This window comes from Podarcis gaigeae (assembly GCF_964106915.1).
Source record: "Podarcis gaigeae genome assembly, chromosome: Z".
Classification (NCBI taxonomy): domain Eukaryota; kingdom Metazoa; phylum Chordata; class Lepidosauria; order Squamata; family Lacertidae; genus Podarcis; species Podarcis gaigeae.
In genome coordinates, this window is record NC_139691.1 from 9,716,200 (window position 1) to 9,736,977 (window position 20,778).

General features: G+C 48.2%; 1 protein-coding gene and 1 long non-coding RNA gene across 24 annotated transcripts in view; one reads left to right on the plus strand and one right to left on the minus strand.

Annotated features, from left to right (window-relative positions):
• The window catches only part of EHMT1 (euchromatic histone lysine methyltransferase 1), a 143,102-nt gene that overhangs the window by 24,881 nt on the left and 97,443 nt on the right, over positions 1 to 20,778 (minus strand). For all 23 annotated transcript variants that reach the window (XM_083721609.1, XM_083721621.1, XM_083721604.1 and 20 more), the window contains 9 exons: positions 19,192 to 19,337; positions 15,209 to 15,352; positions 13,069 to 13,295; positions 10,859 to 11,026; positions 8,836 to 8,918; positions 7,576 to 7,682; positions 6,545 to 6,667; positions 1,741 to 1,842; positions 924 to 1,028 (listed from right to left, as the gene is read on the minus strand). In XM_083721609.1, the coding sequence (XP_083577735.1) occupies positions 924 to 1,028; positions 1,741 to 1,842; positions 6,545 to 6,667; positions 7,576 to 7,682; positions 8,836 to 8,918; positions 10,859 to 11,026; positions 13,069 to 13,295; positions 15,209 to 15,352; positions 19,192 to 19,337 (1,205 nt within the window). The remainder of the gene's footprint in view (positions 1 to 923; positions 1,029 to 1,740; positions 1,843 to 6,544; positions 6,668 to 7,575; positions 7,683 to 8,835; positions 8,919 to 10,858; positions 11,027 to 13,068; positions 13,296 to 15,208; positions 15,353 to 19,191; positions 19,338 to 20,778) is intronic.
• LOC310836549 lies at positions 2,923 to 6,039 on the plus strand. Its single transcript, XR_014560134.1, has 2 exons — positions 2,923 to 3,877; positions 3,924 to 6,039. It is a non-coding gene; the product is annotated as an uncharacterized lncRNA (long non-coding RNA).

The following is a 20,778-nucleotide window of genomic DNA, read 5'->3' on the forward strand; positions in this document are numbered from 1 at the left end:
GGAAGACAGAGGAGCAGTTTATGAGTTGTGTGGAATCTAGCCTCTTATGCAAAGGAGAAATGTGCATTTGTTCCTCCACCTACTTTTGCATCTGGCCCCACTCACCACTTGTGTATATACTTCCAGGAATGCTGCCCAGAAGGAATGTGGACCTCTGGCCGAGATAAAAAAAATCCCCACCCTTGAATCAGAGGCAGATGCCAATCCACTCACTGTTCCACCTGAAAGATTTGTGCAAACCTATAGCCCTTGCTGGGGAGTAAGCCTCGCCAAACATGGTAAAAGTTGCTCCTGAGTAAACAGGCTCTGAGTTGCTCTTGTTCTAATGCCCAACACTGCTCTTGAGCTGAAAAAATGTTCCCCTCTTCCCTGAACCACAATCCCTGGGCCAATCCTGGTTCTCAATACAAGGAAGAGTGTTAATTGGGAAGGGTTTCCCAGCCTATAACTCCCAGCAGCCAGATTGACCAGCAGCCAGTGATGACGAGAACTATAGTCCAGCAACACGCAGAGCACTATTCATGAATTCTGGGGCCCCAGGGGTTGCACTGCAACTTCCATAATTCCTCATCATTAGCTAAACTGGGTGGAGATTGAGGGAGTGATAAACACAACATCTGGGGACCCAACCCAAAGTTGAAGAGCACTGACCTAGAGGATCACAAGTTTCCCACCCTGGGTCTAAGGAGCAGCATTCTATACTGCATGCAAGGAATGGAGAATGTCCCTATTTAGAAAATGCATTTCCTCCTGAGGGCGGGGCAGGGGGCTCTTAAAGAGTATGGATGGGGAACCTGGCGCCCTCCAAATGTTGCTAGACTCCAACCCCCACCATCCCCAGCAACGATGGAAACTGCAGTCTGATCAGGCCTGACAATTTAAACTGCTACCAAATACTAAGCAGAGCAGAGCCCAAGACTTACATTGTCCCGGATGTTGATGTCTGACCCTTTGGCCAGCAGCAGCTTCACCAGCTCAACGTGTTTGTACTCAGTGGCCCATATCATTGGTGTCCAGCCTCCATCATCCTGGGAATGTAGGAAGAACCCAGCTCGATCAGACCCCAAGCTCCATCTGGTGGCAGCCCAGGTGTGGGGAACCTCAGGCCTGCAAACTTCAGGCTGTTGCACTAATCACTCCAAACAAGTGTGCTCCTGTACTGCATTAAGACAGTCCAGGAGTGGAGAATGTTGGCTATGCAGAACATCTCCAGGTTCTATTACTACTAATGGGCTGCAGTCCGCAGATATGTTGCACTTCCATCAGCAGCAGAATGTGGTATTACCATACCTATCTTGCGTAGCTCCAGACCCCAGAGCAGGGAAGGGGAACCTCAAGTCCTGCCCCTTGGGACTCTCCCCCAGGCTACACCCTTCACCAGCCCTGCCTTGCAACCTCCTTGAGTGTTTTAGCCTGGATGGAACACGTTCTTGAATTATAATAGCGCCTCTTGCTCACCTGGTTGGAGGACAGAGAGGTTGTTTGTGTAGAAACTAGTCTACTGTGCTAAGGTAAAACCAACATTAGTAGCTCCACTCACTTTTGCCTCTGGCTCTGCCCACCAGTGGCACATGGCCCTTGGAAGGTTGCCCAGAAGAGAGTGTGGCCCTAAAGTTGAAAGGGTCCCCCATCCCAGCATATGGGAGTCTAGGAGGGGGCATTTTTCTGAGTGTGCAAGTGTCTGCCACACACGGCTCATTGTCCTGATGCTTTGTAAGGACTGCGTGGGCAGCAACTTACCTGGCAGTTGACATCCACCTGCTCGTTGCACAGGAGGTACTGCACCACGTCGTAATGGCCCTTCTTGGCTGCCAGGTGCAAACAGGTGGAACCTTCCGCATCCTGAACAAGGATACACAAAAGCAGGGATATGTATCACTTCAAGTCACTGGTATGTTTTCAGTGTGGATTTCTGGAAGAAAGCACGCTGGAGACCCAATACGTTTGCAGTAGAAACCACAGAGTTCTGTACTAAGTCAAGCCACTGGTCCATCTATTTCTGTATTGTCTACACTGACTAGCAAAAGCTCTCTAGGATTTCAGACAAGGAGCAGCCCCAGACCTATGTGGAGATGCCAGGGATTGTATCTGGGACCTTCTGGAGGCAAAGCAGATGCTCTACCACTGAGCTAGAGACCTATCCCAAAGAGAACATAGGAAGCTGCCCAACACAGTCCCAGGCCCCTGGTGCATAAAGCTCAGTATTGTCAACACTGACTGGCAGCAGCCCTCCAGGATTTCAGACCCCGATTTCTCTACTGATGATTGAAACCCTCTTGCAATCAGGGGCAAAACTTTTTTTGCAAATTTATTCAGGGACGGGGTCTTAAAAATGTTTTGGGGTGTGAGGAATTTTAATCTTTTATTTTGGTGACTGGACAACATTTAGCTTGGTAAGTCTACGTTTGATGAAGGAACACAAACTGCTTTCAGAAAACCGAAGAATTTTAATGTTATCTTCTGAGAATATCAAGTAATGCTAATGCTAATAATAACAACAACAACAAACACTGCAGATACTTGGCAATCATTTTAAATGATTCCTATGCAACTTTACACATGTTTTACTTAGAAAGCAAAACTAAACTACCGTATTTTTCGCACCATAGGACGCACTTTTTCCCTCCTAAAAAGCAAGGGAAAATGTGTGTGCGTCCTATGGAGCGAATGCAGGCTTTCGCTGAAGCCTGGAGAGTGAGAGGGGTCGGTGCGCACCGACCCCTCTCGCTCTCCAGGCTTCAGGAAGCTATCTGCTAGCTGTGGGAGACCCAGCTCTCCCACAGCTAGCGGAGCGCTGCATCAATCCCGAAGCTTGGGGCGTGCGGAGCTCAGCGCGCCCCAAGCTTCTGGGTGCCGGCAAGGTCTCCGATAGCCGTCTAGACCTTGCCGGCACCCAGAAGCTTGGAGGCGCTGAGCTCCGCATGCCCCAAGCTTCGGGATTAGCGCTCCGCTAGCCGTGTCTAGGCTGCGGATAGCAGCCTGCTTCCCGGAGCGTCGGGCGCCCTGAAAGCAGAGCGCCCAGCGCTTCAGGAACACATCCGCAGCGTGGGGAGCCTTGCAGGAGTTCCCCACAGGGCTCCCCACACTGCGGATAGCAGCCTGCCGCCCGGCGGGTGGGGCGCCCTGAAGCAGAACGCCCCTCGCGCCGGGCAGACATCCGCAGCGTGCGGAGCCCTGCAGGAGTTCCCCGCAAGGCTCCCCACGCTGCGGATAGCAGCCTGCTGCCTGGCGGGTGGGGCCCGCTGAAGCAGAGCGCCCCGTGCGCCAGGCAGACATCAGCCAGCCCCACAAGCTCGGGGGACAGCAGGGAGGCGCAGCGCCACTATCCCGCTGTTCCTCGACCTGGTTCGGTTTCCCTGACCTTTTTGGGGGGGGGAAATAAAGGGAAAAAAATTTTCCTTTATTTCCCCCCCCCCAAAAAAAAACTAGGTGCGTCCTATGGTCCGGTGCGTCCAATCGTGCGAAAAATACGGTATATTAATTTAACTAAAATTTTGAACTCCGGGGTCATGTTACAACCTTTTAGCATCCCTCATTTGGGGAATCTAAAAGCTTAAGAATTTGACGCGCCCTATTTCTGAATGCAAAAAGGATGCTTCACCACTGGTCACACTTCATTTTTTGTCAGAGCAAATATAAATACTTGTTGGGCTGGAAACAGCAAGGAGGTAGGGCTGTTGACTGTAATGCCTTTATAATCCCTTTGCTAAAGAAGTATTGCGGGACATCCTGCAGGAAAGGAGAAGAAACACAGGCAAGAGAATGAGCAGGTAGAAAGCTAGGATGGCAAGAAGCGCTACTGTGCACCAGTCTTTTAGTTTCTTTTCCTTTTTTCTACTACGAAAGTAGTACAGTATATCAAGGAGAAAGGTTCTAGGTCAGCCTCCCCTTGCTGCACTGGTTTCCAAGGAGAAAAGTTCTAGGTCAGCCTCTCCTTGCTGCACTGGTTTAAGGGTAGGGTGGTGAAGGTTCTTTAAGGAGAGGCTGGATGGTCATCTGTTGGGAATGCTGTAGATGCATCTCGCGTTGAGAAGAGGATTGGAGTAGAGGACCTCTAAGGTCACTGTCCAAATCTATGAGCCTAAGAAGGCACATCTAAAAATGTGATTTCCCCCACTTCTTAGCCTGAAGCGACACAAGACTATTCTACCACATCAGTAGCACAGCCCCTCACGCCCACCTCATTCTGGCAGCCATGCACACAGCACTGATCCACTGATCGCCACGGAACCTAATCCCTATCCCTCAGAGGCTCACCTCCACCTGCAGGGAATGGCCTGCTGCCCCTGTCTGAAATCTATTATCTCTGGCTCTCCTACTAACTCCTGCTCATTAGCAATTGAAGTCAAATGGGCTGCTTTTTTTGCAGGGTGTGTGTGTGTGTGTGTGTGTGTGTGTGTGAGAGAGAGAGAGAGAGAGAGAGAGAGAGAGAGAGAGAGAGATATCAGGTCACCATTCAAGGATGATTAATAGGCTACAGGGATTGTACATGAATAAACCACTCTAGATTCAGGTTTTGTTATATAGCAGGGGTGGGAAGATTTGCCAGCCAGGTGGCCGTGCTCCTCTCTAGGCAACTTTCTAGGGGCCACATGCAAGAGGTGGACAGGGCCAGAAGTAAAAGTGGTGAGGTTAACAGATGTTGATTTCCCCACACTTTCCTTGTTATCATATGGGTGAGCAAGAAAGCCTGGTGTCTGTGAGAGGCTCTCCCCTGCAGAGCACACTGACTGGCTGAATATATAAGGGGCGAGAGCAGCATCTTTAATTTAGCCTGGTGGCTAATTGGCAGCCAGTGCTCCCAAACCACAGCTTCCACCAGTCACAACTAGCATAGCCAATGGTCAGGGTTAATGGGCTCATAGTTTAGTAATGGCTAGATGTTTCCCACTCAGAGGAAGAGGGAGGTCCGGCTAGCAGGGCTGATGCCCTGTGAAGTTTGTGGGGCAGCACTGCATGCGGGACATTTTCTTTAGTGGCCCCTATGGTGCAAAATGCCCTCCCATCCGAGGTGTGTCTGGCCTCATTGCTGTATCCATTTCCATGTCCTGCCAAGGCAGACCTTTCTGCTCAGGCTGAGGTGGTGGAGGGTGAGATCAGGCTATCCTTCAGCAGCTAATTGACAGCCAGTGCAACTCTTGCAGCAGCAGAGTAACATAGTGGAATGTGCAGGTCTCTGTCCTTAGCATTTACCATGGCCCCAGGTGTATCCCACACACTAAATCTCAAAATCTTGAGGCTGGAGGGAGTGGCTAGGTGACCACCTGTGAGCACAAACTGGCCTGTCGTCATCCATGCTACAGTTTGCCACAAGCGAAAAGGAAGAAACAGCAAAGGGAAAAATGAGGGGGGTGTCTGATACTTTGTCCATGCTCTGGGACCTCTAGGTTAGATTACTGCAATGCGTTATACGTGGAGCTGCCTCTGATGATGGTTTGGAAACTTCACCTGGTGCAGAATTCAGCGGCCGGGCTACTCACCAGGGCAAGATGGTTTCAGCATATAAAGCCAACCCTGGCCCAGCTGCACTGGCTGCCAATTGGTTTCTGGGCCCAATTCAAAGTGCTGGTTTTGACCTATAAAGCCTGAAATGGTTCAGGACTGCAAAACCGCAAGGCAAAACCCTCCCCAAATGAACTGATTCGGACCCTTCTTAGTATGCTCCCTCTATGCAAGGACTGAAGGGTAACAATACAAGAATGGACCTTCTCTGTGGTGGCTCCCCATCTGTGGAACGTTCTCCCCTGGGAAGCTTGCCTGGCACCTTCTTTACATATCTTTAGGCACCAGGCGAAAACATTATTCCTCTCTTTCCCTGGCCTTTGGCTAATTAAACAACCTATGGCCTTTCAAACCTTGTGGGGAGGGGGGAGAGAGCATATTGTTTTCTTTGCTATTATGTTATTTATTTTTGTGTTTTTATACTGTAAACCACCCTGTGATCCTTAGATGAAGGGCGGCATAGAAATTGAATCAATCAATCAGCAAATACAGCCCCTGGAACTGCTTTAAAATTCTCTGTCCTAGGACATTATTTTTTTTAAAAAATGACTGCAAACAACCTGCAATCTTGCGACAAGTAGCTCATTGCAAATGAGGGCAGAACACCACACCATGTCCTGGTTTGCACGTCACACTAAGCCAATTAGTGTCTCAGCACAAACACACGAGTGTGTGGACTCTCAGAAAGGAGACTGCATCTGCTTTCCTCCTCCCAGTCACTCTGCTGACAAAAGATAAGGTTCAGTTTAGCACGTCATCGGAGCCAAGGATTGTGCTTTAGCTCTTCCAGACAGACCACAAGCTGTAAAGCATATGACAAACCTTGGTTATGGGTCGTGGTTAGTCTGGGGAAAACTAAACCATGAACCCAGGTTTTGATGAAGACATAGCAAAGTCACTGCTTAGCTCAGCCAGAGCAGCAAAGTATCCGCTCTCTCCTCTCAGAGCCTGCGTTTCCTGTGCATTTGCACTGAGTCATAATCTGACATGCCAATGAGACCATTGCCACCTTAGATATAAAAAATCCAGACGCCATCAGTACCCTGGGATCCACTAATGCTCCAGCCTTGATGAGGTATTTCACAGTCTCCAGGTGGTTATTCTCTGCTGCTTCCATAAGGGGGGTCCTCTGGTCCTGAGAGCAGGTGTCTATATTAGCGCCAGCCTGTGCCAAGACAGATACACATGGTAACAGTTACTGCAGAGAGTCACACAGCTGGGCTCATGGCTGATTAACAACTTATCCTGTGTCACTAATAAATATGCAGCTTCCTGTTCCCCTGAGCCTATGACTTGGGCCACTGTGACCCGAAACCAGATAAGTTCATCAGCGCAAAATGGAGCAAGTCACATTGTCATTCATCTAGTGCACTAGGGAGGCTAACCTGTGGCCTTCCATATTTGCTATTTGTGGGATTCTCTGCTTCAGGAGACTCGCCTGGAGCCTTCGTTACTTATTATCAGACACCAGGCAAAAACATTCCTCTTTACCTTGGGCTGATTCAGCAATCTTTGACTTTCTATATTTGTCAGGGAGTGGGTGCATTTGTTGTTGTTATGTTATGCTTTTTTGTGTTTTTATACTGTAAACTGCACTATAATATTTGGATGAAGGGTGTTGTATAAAACACACACACACACACACACACACACACACACGGTCTTATGGCCGGATGAGGATTCAAACCTGGGTGTCTCAGGTCCTAGTCTGGCACTCTAACCTACACCACACAGGCTGAAAGTTTAATTAATTCTCTCTTTTAAAAGGGCAGCCAAAACACCCTGTGAAAACCTCAGAGAGGTCCTTAACATCCTATCAATTCACACTTAACTAAAGTCCCAGATCAGCATGACTCATCCCTAGCAGGATTTCGCAATAGGTTCCTTCTAAACTAGAACAGACTCAGCATCTATTTTAAGTGGAAGAATGGAAAACCTGAAACCACTGGTTGATTGGACAGGGACGGGGCTTCTGCGGTGGGAGTTGGCAGAGGGATGCACTGGCAGGAGCAGTGACAAGGAAACACACCCACCCTCTTGACACCCCCCCCCAAAAAAAAAACTGGGATAAACCTGGATCAGCATGTGGCAAACGTCCATGTGTCCTGACTCCGCTGCTGCATGGAGAGGAGTTCTCTTGTTCTGGTGTTCCATCTTGAAGTTTGGATCGATCCCGTCCACTACGAAACAAACACAGGCCCACAGTGTAAAGTCAAGGGGAACGGAGTCATAGTAGGGCTGTTTCTGATGGGGCACCTGGAGCAAGGTTGTATCTGGAGGTGATTATCAGGAAGCCTCCATAGGCAAACAGAATTGCCCCATTACACAGCTGGGATACCAAATAGTCTCATGACCTACAGGAGACGGTCCTGATGACAGCAAAGACTTTTTCTCGCTCGGGATTCTGCCACGGTTGTGAGGCAGCATCCCACTAAAGGAACAGAGCACACCTGGGATCATCACACCTCAGCTTAATAAGCAGAGATATGAATTACTCTTTTGGCCACACACGCAAGTAAATCGACCAATCAACCTGGAAGCCTTCTACTGGCTATATTTTATTTACTTGTTATTACATTTCTAGCCCACCTGTCCTCCAAGGAGCTCAAGGTGGCACAAAAGCTTCTCCCCCTCCCTGTTTTATCTTCATAAGGACCCTGGGAAGTAGGTTAGACAACTGGTCCAAGAAGTTTCATGGCTGAGTGGGGAGATGAACCCTCAGCTCCCAGGTACTGTACCAAGTCCAAAACTCTAACCACTACACCACTATGCTTTCTATGGTTACCCATGCTGTCCAAATTTGATAAGCTAAGGTTTGCAAGAAGACTAGCCTGTACCTTGAAGCTGGCTAAACATCCTGGCTTCTTCCAACACTGTTAACTTCAGGTTTCCCAGTTCAGGTGAAATGCAAACATGCTACAGCTATGAAAGGTTTCAGTTCAGCCTTTTTGCTGCTGGTGCAACTACAGAGCTTGGGGTTCCCCAGAGCACAACCAGAACACTGGCCTGGCCTACCTGAACCCCACTTTTATTCTACACCCTGGTTGAGCCTTGCTCCACCACAAGGCAGAACAATATATCTGCTTATTTAGCCCTGATATAATTGCCCTGACATAACTGAATACTTTGGGAGGGGGTTCAACTGAGGTTTCGTTCTATGAGCCTTCTGGTGAAGTCTTAGTGCAAATACTCTCTTCAAAAGTGCAGTCCCTTCCTCTTCCAAGGCTGTAGCATCAATCAAGGCTACATTCTCAGCAGGAGCAAAACTCGCCTCTGCCATGTGATGGGAGTTATCCGTCAGTTAAGAAAAACATGGGGGGGGGGATCACTTACCCAGCATGAGAAGAACCTTTTGCAGCTCCCCTTGCCTGGCAGAGAAGTACAGCTGCTTTGAGTGAAACCGTAATTTCTTGGGTCTGTCAAAAGGAAACAGTCGTTACTAGTATGACTGAAGAGTTTTTAACATCTCCTCCCGCCCCCCACCCCAGCTTTTTAAAAAATCCTCACAACAACTCTATGAGCTAGGGATGCTGAGGAGACAGTGAGCGGCCCCAAGTAACCCAGTGAGCTCAGTGGTGGCCGAGTGGAGATTTGAACTCAGCTCCCCCATGTTATTGTCCACACCACACCGTCATGAATCCAATGTATAGGACTGGTGTATTGCCCTACTGAGAGGTGACCATAGTCACCCAGTTGGCTGAGGTCTACTTGCATGGTCCACTTTTTTTTCTGCTTCTTTTAACTCTTTGTTCATTATGCTCATTATCCTGTTTCTAAATAGACTGATCAGTTCCACACACATGTAACATCAACAAGTCAACCAAGGCTATTTCTGTTTGCTTATTTCTTGTTAAAGGAGCAAATAACTCTCTGCTACTTGTTGTTGTTTTTTTTAAGCTAAGCTCAGTTACTGGGTTTCTTAATTGCCTGATAAATTAACAGAATTTGGTGACAAGAATTTAGGCAAGTATGGTCCTACATACAAAAGGCTGGTTATTATTATTTATTAACAACGCTGATTTATTAATCACCTTCTAAACTATTGTCTCAAGGAGGTTTACACACACACACACACACACACACACACACACACACACAATTAAAAACAGTTAAAAGCACACACAAAAATGCATTTAAAGACAAGACTAAAACACTAACGAGCAGGTGCTTCTGGCAAAGACCTGATTTATTCAGCTAGAAAAGCCTACTGGAACACAAATGTCTTCAGTTCCTTCTGGTAAGTGCAGGTAGCAGGCACCTGTCATATCTGAACAGGAATGATTTGCCACAGAACCTCTATCCCAGGGGTCTGCAACCTTTAAGACAAAAAGAGCCACTTGGACCCGTTTCCGAAAAAAAAAATCCTGGGAGCCGCAAAACTCGTCATTATAAAAATAACTTTTTTGTCACTTCTTTATTATTTCTTTGTTTGACCCCTCAGAATTACTCCTCCTCATAGAAATAAACATTAAATTAACAAGCTACCTTTTTTGTGTGTGTGTTCTTCACTCCCCTTCAAAACAGTGACTAGCGTACATGCCCCTTACAATGTAGCGGGCGGGCGGGAAGGTGACGTCGGGATGGTGCGTGACTAACGCACACACCGCCCCCATGCGATGTCACAGCCAGTACAGCGCCCGCCACAGTGGGGAGTGTCGGGGTGCACAATGCGCCTCCTCCCCTCGCTAGTATCCGCCCCGGAGCCGCGGCAAAGGTGTAAAAGAGCCACATGCGGCTCCGGAGCCGCGGGTTGCAGACCCCTGCTCTATCCTCTCTCTCCCCCACCCCCGGATACCATAGTCTTATACTGAATGTAATCATATAATCTGTTATATGGTTATATTACAATTTGTTATAATCTGAATAAAAAAGTTACAGATAGGTAGCCGTGTTGGTCTGCCATAGTCAAAACAAAAAAAATTCCTTCCAGTAGCACCTTAAAATTCCTTCCAGTAGCACCTTAAAGACCAACTAAGTTAGTTCTTGGTATGAGCTTTCGTGTGCATGCACACTTCTTCAGATTCTTGTGTGTATCTGAAGAAGTGTGCATGCACACGAAAGCTCATACCAAGAACTAACTTAGTTGGTCTTTAAGGTGCTACTGGAAGGAATTTTTTTTGTTCTGAATAAAAAAGAGAGAGATTGTGCGATCTTTTGTACTTCGTGAAAATCTTTAATAAAAATTATTTTTAAAAGAAAAAAGAAAAGAGCGGGAGAAGCCACACCAAAAGCCTTTGTCTGAGTTACTGCTGGATATGTCCTGGCTTCCAAGAGACTGACTGGGCCCACACCCAGGTAACATCCACAAAAACTACAAAGACAATTCCCATGGGCCGACAGCCAGACGGAATCTTACTTTTCGGAATCTAGAGCGATCAAGGCGCTTTCCAAGGTTTCTTTCACTGGTCCCTGGGAGAGACAGGCTGGGGCAGGTTTGGGAAAGGCAGATGTCCCGGCCAAGTCAAATCCCTCAGCAGACGAAGTCTCAGACCGGACTTCTTCAGACAGCTGTGCTCCAGTCCCACTGTGACCAAAAAAAGAGGAAGGGTTAAGGGAGGGCCGTAGCATTTGCTTTGCATGATGTGGGTAGCCCACATGTGCCCACCTGACTGCTTCGGTTGGTGGAACGGGCACAGCTACAGGTGCCGCATAACACCTGTTCCACATTTGTAAGCCCTTGATTGCTTAGTACGGCAGCCCTACACTTTGGAACTCCCTGCCTGTTGAGATCAAGCAGGTGCCTTCACTGTTCTCTTTCTGGCACCTGCTAAAAACATTCCTACTTATACAAGCCTACCCAGGTGGCTTAGAGAGCTCAGGTGATTTTATCTGTTTCAATACTTTAAACTTTGCATGTTCTAAAGCATGGTTGTGAGTTTTTCTTGGTTTTACTGTCTTGTCTTTTAAAAAGCACTCTGAGATTTTTCAGAGCCAAGTGGTGTATAAATTTTATGAAATGAATGCATGAATGAATGCAAAAGGTCTCCCAGGCAGCTCCACATGGGGCTGGGAAACACTCCCTGTCCAAAAACCCTAGAGCAGCGGTTCTCAACCTGTGGGTCCCCAGATGTTGTGGGACTAAAACTCCCATCATCCCTGAGCTCTGGCCTGGCTAGCTAGGGGTGATGGGAGTTGTAGATCAACAACATCTGTGGACCCATAGATTGAGAAAGGCTGCCCTAGAGAGCCTCTGCCAGTCAGTACATTGAGCTATGTGCACCAATGGTTTGACTTAGAATAAGGCAGCTCCTTGTGTATTTTAAGGGAGCACAAAAGGCCGCCTTCCTGCATTATCTGGAATGGACTTTCTGATAAGATGGTATCTGCAGAGGAATCTAACCTGAAGACAGCAGGAATCAATTCAGTAAATATAAGGGGCAAGACAAGCATCTGCTTTGCATTCAGAAGGTCCCTCGCTCAGTCCCTGGTTCCATCCATAGAAACCAGGAAGGCTGCTGCCAGTCAGTGTGGGCAACCCTGAGCTGGATGTACCAGTGATGACTCAGTATGAGGATGCTTTCTCTGTTAAATGCACACTTCACAAACCATTAATAACACTCTCGCATTTTGCATCAAGCAAGGAAAAAGATGTAGGCTTTAAAGGCAAATAGTTTGCAAATACTCAGTAGCATCACACCATTATTTTGTAACCACTCCACCTAAAATCCTTCTCTCCATTTACTGTGTGGTCCATCTCTTTTTAGCAGAAAGGCAGAGAACACGGACAGTACAACCCTCACTGGATTGCTTCCCTTCAGGCTGCAGGTAGGAGAAGCAGCTTACCTAGATCCGTCCCTCACTATTAAAAAATAATAACTCTCACAGCAGAAAGTTAACATGTGAGGCAGAAGCACATAGGTCTTCTCCCTGTGACTTGCCAAGCTTGAGTTTATAATGTAGGGACAAAACATGCAACCCGCTTTCCTACAGGATGAAGTGTTGCATTCCAAGAGAGCCAAGTGCATAGCGCATCCTACGGGAGACTTAATGGCCAGAGAGAGGATGGCATTTGAGGTCACAGCTTTGCAAGTGGATTCTGTGGACAGCTGACAGCTGTTGCAGCTTTGGCTGTGAGCAGCAAGGCAAGGCATACCAAACAGGGTAGCACTTCACAAAGCAGACCTGAGGTGAGGAACCTTCTCCACCCCAAAGGGCCACATTCCTACCTGGGCAACCTTCCAGGGGCCAGGGGCCAGAGGCAAAATTGGTCTGGGCAAAAAGTGCACATTGTTAGCTTCGCACAGTCGGCTTGCTTCTATGCATCCTCACCATAAAAAACACACACACAAAAAAACCACTCCTCTCTGTCTCCCATTCGGACAGAGCTCAAGCACACATTCCAGCAAGGGAAGAAACACTCAAGGAAGGATGTACAATAGATCTGGTGAGGACGTGTGTCGTGCAGCAGGTACCAGGGAACATTTTGCCCTGGACATGAGACCCCCCTACCCCTCTCATTCTTCAAAGAGTGAAAATGAATAGAAAGGAACAACAATGCTGAGCATGGCTGGGGAGGTGGGCAGTGGGCCCCAACACATGCTCAGCACTGCCACCCTCTGGACTCACCTTCCGGTTGTCGTGTCTGCCCTCCCCTCAGAAGTCCCAGGTTTCTTCAGCTCGTAGCTGAGCGGAAGCGTGGAGGTTGTGTCCGCCTTTGCTATAGTCACTTCTTTAGCCTTCAAGGCCTCTTCCCCACAGTGGGGGCAGTAGCTCGTGCCTTTGACCTGGGAGGCACAATCCCTGTGGAACCGGTGGGAGACGCTGCTTTCTGGCTGGCACTCCATGAAAGTGCCCTGGTTAAAGGAAAGAGACACAATGAAAAGAAGGGATCTCCGTGAGTTACACATCTCCAAGTGGTGCTTCGCCTTTGGCTGAGGTTTTTCAACCTCTACCTGCTGGAGAGTATCGTCCTTTGATTGCAGTTTTTGCAGAAGACCTTAAGAAGAGCCCTGCTGGATCAAACCAAAGGCTCACCTGGGTCCAGCATCCTGTTCTCTGCAAGCAAGACCCAAGTGCAACAGCACTCCTTACTTGGCCTCCCGAGCCATAGTGCCTGCAATAGTGGAGGTAGAATGTAAGAAGGGCCCAGCTGGGTCAGGCCAAAGACCCATCACGTTCTGTTCCCACAGTGGCCAACAGGTCTACTTAGCACTGAGTTATTCCCTTCTGAAAGAGGGAGCTGCCTCGTAAGAGCAGGAATGGGGATCCTGGTGCCCTCCAGGTGTCGCTGGACTCCAACACCCATGGGACTAGCTTGGCAAAAGTCAGGGATGGTGGAGCCAGAGTCTCTTAACAATATAAGGAGGGACACAAGTTTTTTATCCCTGCAACAGAGACAGCTAGATGCCCTATTACTTGTCATGAAGTGGTCAGTGCTGCAAATCAAAGCCTCTATCCTACACAAAAGTTTTGGTTTCCATCCAATGGCAAGTCCTACTCAGAGCTGATACACTGACATTTACTGGCGTGAGTAACACAGGCTCATTATTTTCGATGAATTGACATGTATCACTGGACGCCACCCTTTGATTTCAATAGGGCAGGAAATGTCCTCCAGGCATTGCTGGATTCCAGCGAACTCCAACCATCCCCAGCCAGCATGGTCAATTATCAGGGATGATGAGAATGGTTGGCCCACAGCTTCCTGCATCTCTTACGGCAATGATGAAAAATTCACCCTGAGCCAGAAAGAAATATTGTGTGGGCTGTAGGATTGCCGGACTGAAAGCTAGAAAAGAGTCATAGGATACAACAGAGGGAGGGCTTCTAGTCAAATCTCCCTGTGGATGCAGGAAATCCAAAGATTTAGACCATCCCCAAAAAGGTGGCTTCTCATGCTCTGCTTGTAGTTCTACAGTGAGCTGAGGGACGGCCTTCATCACTCAAAGGTCAAGGATAGGTAAGGTCTAGACTTCGAGATGCTACTGGATTCCCAGCCAGCATGGTCAATGGTCAGGGATGGTGAGAGCTGCAGTCTAGCAACAGGTTCTCCAAACCTGCATTAGTGTGTGCCCCTCCTGCCACCCCAACCCCACCACCACATTAAAGAATGCTGCAACCTCAGAGCGCAACGATCTCCTATAACTAGGGGAGGTTTTGAACCTGTGTTTTAAGAAAACTTGCTCATACATCATATGAAATCCTGGAAAGTCACTGCCAGATCAGAAGCAGCATGTAGTAACCTCCAGATGTTGCTAAACTACAACTCCCATCAGTCCCAGTCAGCACAGGCAATGCTCAGTGACAATCGGAGTTGTAGTCCAACAGTTTCTGGGATGCACCATAATGGCTATCCCTGCTGTAGGCAATACTGAACTAGACTGACTCTTGGTTTGAGTGAGTCCTGCATTCCTACAATAGAGTTTGCAAACCCATACCGCAGAGACGGGATGGGGAGCCTGTGACCCTCCACACACCATTGGACTTCAGCTCCCATCATGCCTGACCACTGGCCATGCTGGCTGGGGCTGGTGGAAGTGGTAATCCGGCAGAACCTGGAGGGTCACAGGCTCCCCACAACTGCCCCATAGCTTTTTACCTTGCCTGCATTTCAATAATTCTTTTTGTCCTCTTTAAAGAATGCAACAAAAGTGGGGAGCAAAGTAGAAAGTGCCCTTTCCTACAAAGGCCGCTGTCATTCTTCTCCTGCCAGCCCAGCACAAACACCCCTGGCCCACCCACCCTCCGGCCCAAAAGAGAAACTTACCGCAGTGCAAAAGAAGCCACAACCTGGGCAGCACTGATGTTTCACCATCCTCCCTCTGTGGTCCTCACAAAGTACCAAGAACTGGACTTTGTTAGAAGGGCGCATCAGCTCATATTTCAGCACCTGGCTTGTGCAACGGCTTAGCTGGAGGAGGAAAAGACGTCATTCTTGGAGAGTGCACCAGAGAGAGGGGGGGACAAACTCTTCTTCTCTGCTATGCTGTGCTGTGCATTGAGAGTTCACACACTGAACTGAAAGCCCCCATTTCAAAGACATGCACACCAAGCATATCAGCACGAGAAATGTTCCACTTTACTCTCTTTGGCACATGGCTATAGGACAAGGACTAAACACAGTTCCAGAATCACCAAAGGCAAGCCACGTGGGAGCAACGTCTTCTACTTCTTGCTCAGTCCAGCTTAAAGAAGAGGTGCATTGCACCAAGACTTACCAAAGCAGCACCTGCAGGAACAAGTGTGTCTGCCAGTACCTCCTTATGGCACCTGCAAAAGGCCTCAACGTTTATCTCCCCCATTTGCTCTTTCTATTCAGTTCCTGTTCGCATTGGCCCTGCCTTTCCTGAACTGAACATCCTGTTAAACACGCCCACATTTCACTGGGGGCCAAGTCTGGGCACACATCCTCCCTCCCATTCTATACAAGGGAAAGGAGCAAAGAGCTTCTCTCTGTGAGTGAGTGCAGTGGTGACGGATGTAGCTGCCTTTTTCCTAATTGGTGAGGGTGGATTTCGGGTGGGGTGCGATGGCTTCCATCATGTCACCTCTTACTCGCCTTTAATCCATCTTTAATCTTTACTCGCCTTCCATCATGTCACCTCTTAATAATAATAATAATAATAATTTTTTATTTATACCCCGCCCTCCCCAGCCAAGGCCGGGCTCAGAGCGGCTTACAAGCAATAATAAAAACAAGATGAATGATTACAAACTTAAAAACAAAAATAAAACACAACAATTAAAATAATGGAACATTAAAATATTAAAATGTAGCCTCATCGCAGGAGAAGGAAAAGAAGGGGGGGAAAGAGAGAGAGGGGGGGGAGGGAGGGAATCAAACTGGCTCCAAGCCAAAGGCCAGGCGGAACAACTCTGTCTTACAGGCCCTGCGGAAAGAAATCAGATCCTGCAGGGCCCTGGTCTCATGAGGCAGAGCGTTCCACCAGGCCGGAGCCAGAGTTGAAAAGGCCCTGGCTCTGGTCGAAGCCAATCTAACTTCCTTAGGGCCCGGGACCACTAGGGTGTTGTTATTTATGGACCTTGAGGCTCTCCGTGGGGCATACCAGGAGAGGCGGTCCCGGAGGTACGAGGGTCCTAGGCCGTGAAGGGCTTTAAAGATCTTACTCGCCTTTAATCAAAATTTGAAAGTCCCTGTTCACTCCATTCCCTTGATCACTTTGGTTGCCCTTTCCTGAACATTTCCCAACTCTACAGTATCTTCTTTTGAGTTGAGGCAATCAGGACTGTACACTGCACATCACTTCATTTCTCTACATTTGGCACCTGAACAGGTGAGCTCAAATTCAAAACAGTCTGTTATAGCCTAATCGCTCGTGCAAGTCATCACTTGATGTCAGGAACACAGGAAGCTTATGTAGACTCAAGACTATGCTGGCCAGTAACTGCTCTCCAGAGTTTCAGGAATCTCTCATAGTCCTACCTAGAGATGCCTGCTCCTACCCTCTGGAACATAGAATGTTTCCTCATACAGAGCCAGAGCATTCACTCATCTACTGCCTACAGCAGCTCTTCAGGGTTCTAGGCAGGGGTCTCATACCTGGGATCCGATACCTGGGATCTAGGCAGGGGTCTCATACCTGGGATCCCATACCTGGGATCAGACCCTGTAGGCAAAGCCGATGCTCTACCACTGAACCACAGCCCTTCCCTTAAGAGCAGTTTTCTCTTGTACCTGTTGCAGTCATCAAGTGATGACTGTGCACACATGAACCAGCCCTAGCACTCCCTTCTGAACATTAATATGCCTGAAATTGTACAAGAAGGGCACCTACACTTGGGCTTCCAAAAGCCCTCTGTGTTTTCCTGTCCACTCTGTTTAAACGTATCGTGCCCCCTGGAAACACCCTATTTTAAGGTGGGAAGTTATGGCTAATAAAATATTGGGGGGGGGGGGGGAGTTGTAACTTGCATTCCTAAGAACATAACAATCCTTTATTCTTCACTCCTCCTAAGTATACAAAAGCCATTAGAATCTGGATTTCATCCATCAGGGATTAGAACTGGAACTCCTTAATGCTGTTAAGAACAGAAAGAGCCATGTAGCCCAGTGTCCTGTTTTAACAATGGAAAACTGGATGCCTATAGGAAGCCCCCCAAAAGGACCTGAGAACAACAACACTCTCTACACTTGCGATCCCTAGCAGTTGGCATTCAGAGGCATCCTCTCTCTAGCAGTAGAGGTAGAACACGGCCACCCTTCTTCCCAAACACGGATGCCACCAATCTGAGAAAGCTCCCAGCCTGACTGTTTGGCCCTGTTTATCAGTCCTGAGGAGATGCCATCCAAGCCGTAGTAGCAGGAGAAGAATCTGCCTGTTATCTCCTGACCACAGGCACTCATTAGATCTTGGCTCCCCCAGTGGTGGCTAATTGAGAAACTACGGGGTGGCGGCTGCTGGCATGCAGTCTGCAACAGCATCAGAGAACTTTACTTGGCTACAGAACAGCCAGTGGCAGCGGACTAAATGGAGAGAGCTCATGAGAGACAGCACTAGAAAGGGAAAGAGTGGAGAGGGCAGGTAGGAAACACATGCACAGGACATATGCAAGATCTGGGAGTTGGGGAGGCAATCCCTGTGCAAACCACAATTATTCCACCCGGAAGTTTGTGAAAAGTGTAAGATACTGACGTACTTCATGGGCTGCACAATTCAGAAGAAACCAAGGCATCTACATTCCACCTCAACTTAATTTGTTGTGCTTTGATTATGCACCCATGCACAAAACATGGGAGGCATTATTATTTTTATTATTTGGCAAAACAAAACAGCAAATTCCAGCAAAGAGGCATGTCTCATGCTCTTAAGAGTGAGCTAAAGCATTAGCTACCTCTGTGCAGGAAGTTTCTGTTCTCAACACGCTAGTAAGGTCAATGACTCGGGGGAGGTCAGTGGAAGACCAATGCTTTGTATGCAAAAGGTCCTGGGTTCAATCTGACATCTCCAGGTAGGCCTGGGAATGATTCCCTGCCTGAATCCTGGAAAGCCGCATAGGCATAGGCAAACTCAGCACTCCAGATGTTTTTGGGACTACAACTCCCATCATCCCTAGCTAACAGGACCAATGGTCAGGTATGATGGGAGTTGTAGTCCCAGAATATCTGGAGGGCAGAGTTTGCCTATGCCTGGTGCAGACAATACTCAGCTAAATGGATCAATGATCTGATCAGATAAGGCATATTTCTCTGTCCCTGTGTAATACCTGCACTGCTGGAGGTGCCTCTGAATAGTTTACTGGGGACTGCAGATAGGGAGAGTGCTGTTGCACTCAGGTCTTGCTTGCAAGGCTTTACATCTGGGACATCTGGTTGGCCAGAACAGGATGCTGGACTAGAAGGCACTTTGGCCAGCTCTGGCAGGGCTTATCTTTGGATATTATGGACTGCTTCCATCCCCAATAATAGTTACCTCTCTTCCACATCCTATGCCAAACCCCACTCACTGGAACCAGACTTCAGTGCCCTCTCTGCCTGGGATCCCACCCACCCTGGTCCTTGCAGATGAGCTGCACACTTCAGAACCTGAGCAAGGAAGAAGCCCCATGTATGGACTGTGTTCAAGTCTGTGTTTAGCAAGCACCAGTTATTTTGAGGAAGGGGAGGAGATTAGCATGTGCCTTTATAGGACATGCCAACCAGGTCCCTTGCCAAGCAGAAATGACGCTCCAATGAAGGGTGCCAAGTGCCAACTACAATGATCAACAGAAAAAAGAGAAGGGTGACGCCACCTCCTTGTCCACACTCTCGGTTGCCATGCACTGGTTATTGGCTAGTGTGGTGATCTCCCGGCTTTTGGGAGTTTCCATTCGACAGCTACAGAGAGGCGCTTCCTGAAGGCTGTCTGATTCCATTGCTTCAGGGCCATTGGAAAGACCTGCAGGAAAAAGCAACACACACAAGGAGTAAGTAAACCACCCAGCTCTCCTGCAACCCACATAAGGAGACCGAGAAGGGAGGGAAACCACAGCACAATGGTAACACAGGCTGTAAACAGTCACTAGCTGGCAACTTCATTTATATATATATATTTTTTGGTCAAAGCCAGGCTTCCTCAAACTCGGCCCTCCAGATGTTTTGGGACTACAATTCCCATCATCCCTGATCACTGGTCCTGCTAGCTAGGGATCAAGGGAGTTGTAGTCCCAAAACATCTGGAGGGCTGAGGTTGAGGAAGCCTGGTCAAGGCTGTTTAAGAATGTCGGACATTCTGAAGGCCCCATATAGACAAGACAACACTTTGCGATTCTTCCAGCCTGCATCTTCACATAGGCAGGCTGGCAGTCCTTCCCAGACCTACAGGATGGAAAGGATATCTAAAACTAAGTGAAGGAAGAGGAGGGGACAGTGCAGTGCAAATGCACCAGGCAGAGACAATCTGGAGCTTCTGTTGGTGAACCAGCACAGCACCAACCTTCTTGCCGTCTCTCCCTTGTGATAAGCAACAGTGGCCCACCTGTGAAGAGCCTAGCACAGCAGCTCTGACCTACACAGATGTATGGGTGCACATAATCTGCCTCCTTCGGTGTGGATTCATACTCACTTCTTTTGGATTAGGTGTATAAACTCCCTGGGGGGGGGGGCGGAATCAAGTTTACGTAGGACCCAAACAAATGGCATCATGCTACAGAAAGGGGATTGTGACTAAAGATCAGGAAGAACTTTCTGATGGCAAGAGACTGGATTCCCTCAGAAGGTGGTGGACTCTCCTTCCTTTGATTGAGGCTTTTAAGCAGAGATTAGATGGCCATCTGTCATGTATGCATTAGTTGATATTCTGGCACTGAAGGGGCCTGGACTAGATGACCCTTGGGATCCCCTCCAATACCACAATTCTATGGTTCCACTTAAGTCTCTACAGTCTGCCAAACTCTAGCCTATTTCAATCAAAGTCGGGATACCTGAAGCAACCCAGGAGGGAAAGCTATTCTCCTTCACTATTCACCATTGAACTGAATTTCCTGCAAGACGCAGTGATGGCCACCCGCTTGAAAGGGAAGTTGGAAAAACACATGAAGCATAAGGCTTGTCAAGGGCATTGACTATCATGATACCTGCATACTACACTCATTATCATAGGCAGTATGCCCCTGCATACCAGTTGTCAAGGGAGCAAAAACCAGGTCCTGCTTGCTGGCTCAGGAAGAACATTAGAAGTTGCCTTATATTATGCAGTGGCCTTATAACAAGACAGAACCATTGGTGCATATAGCTCAGTCTATACTGATTGACAGCAGATCTCCAGGGTTTCAGACAACCAATGTTCCCAGTGCTGAGGATGCTGGGGATTCGACCTGGGTCTTCTTGCATGCAAAGCA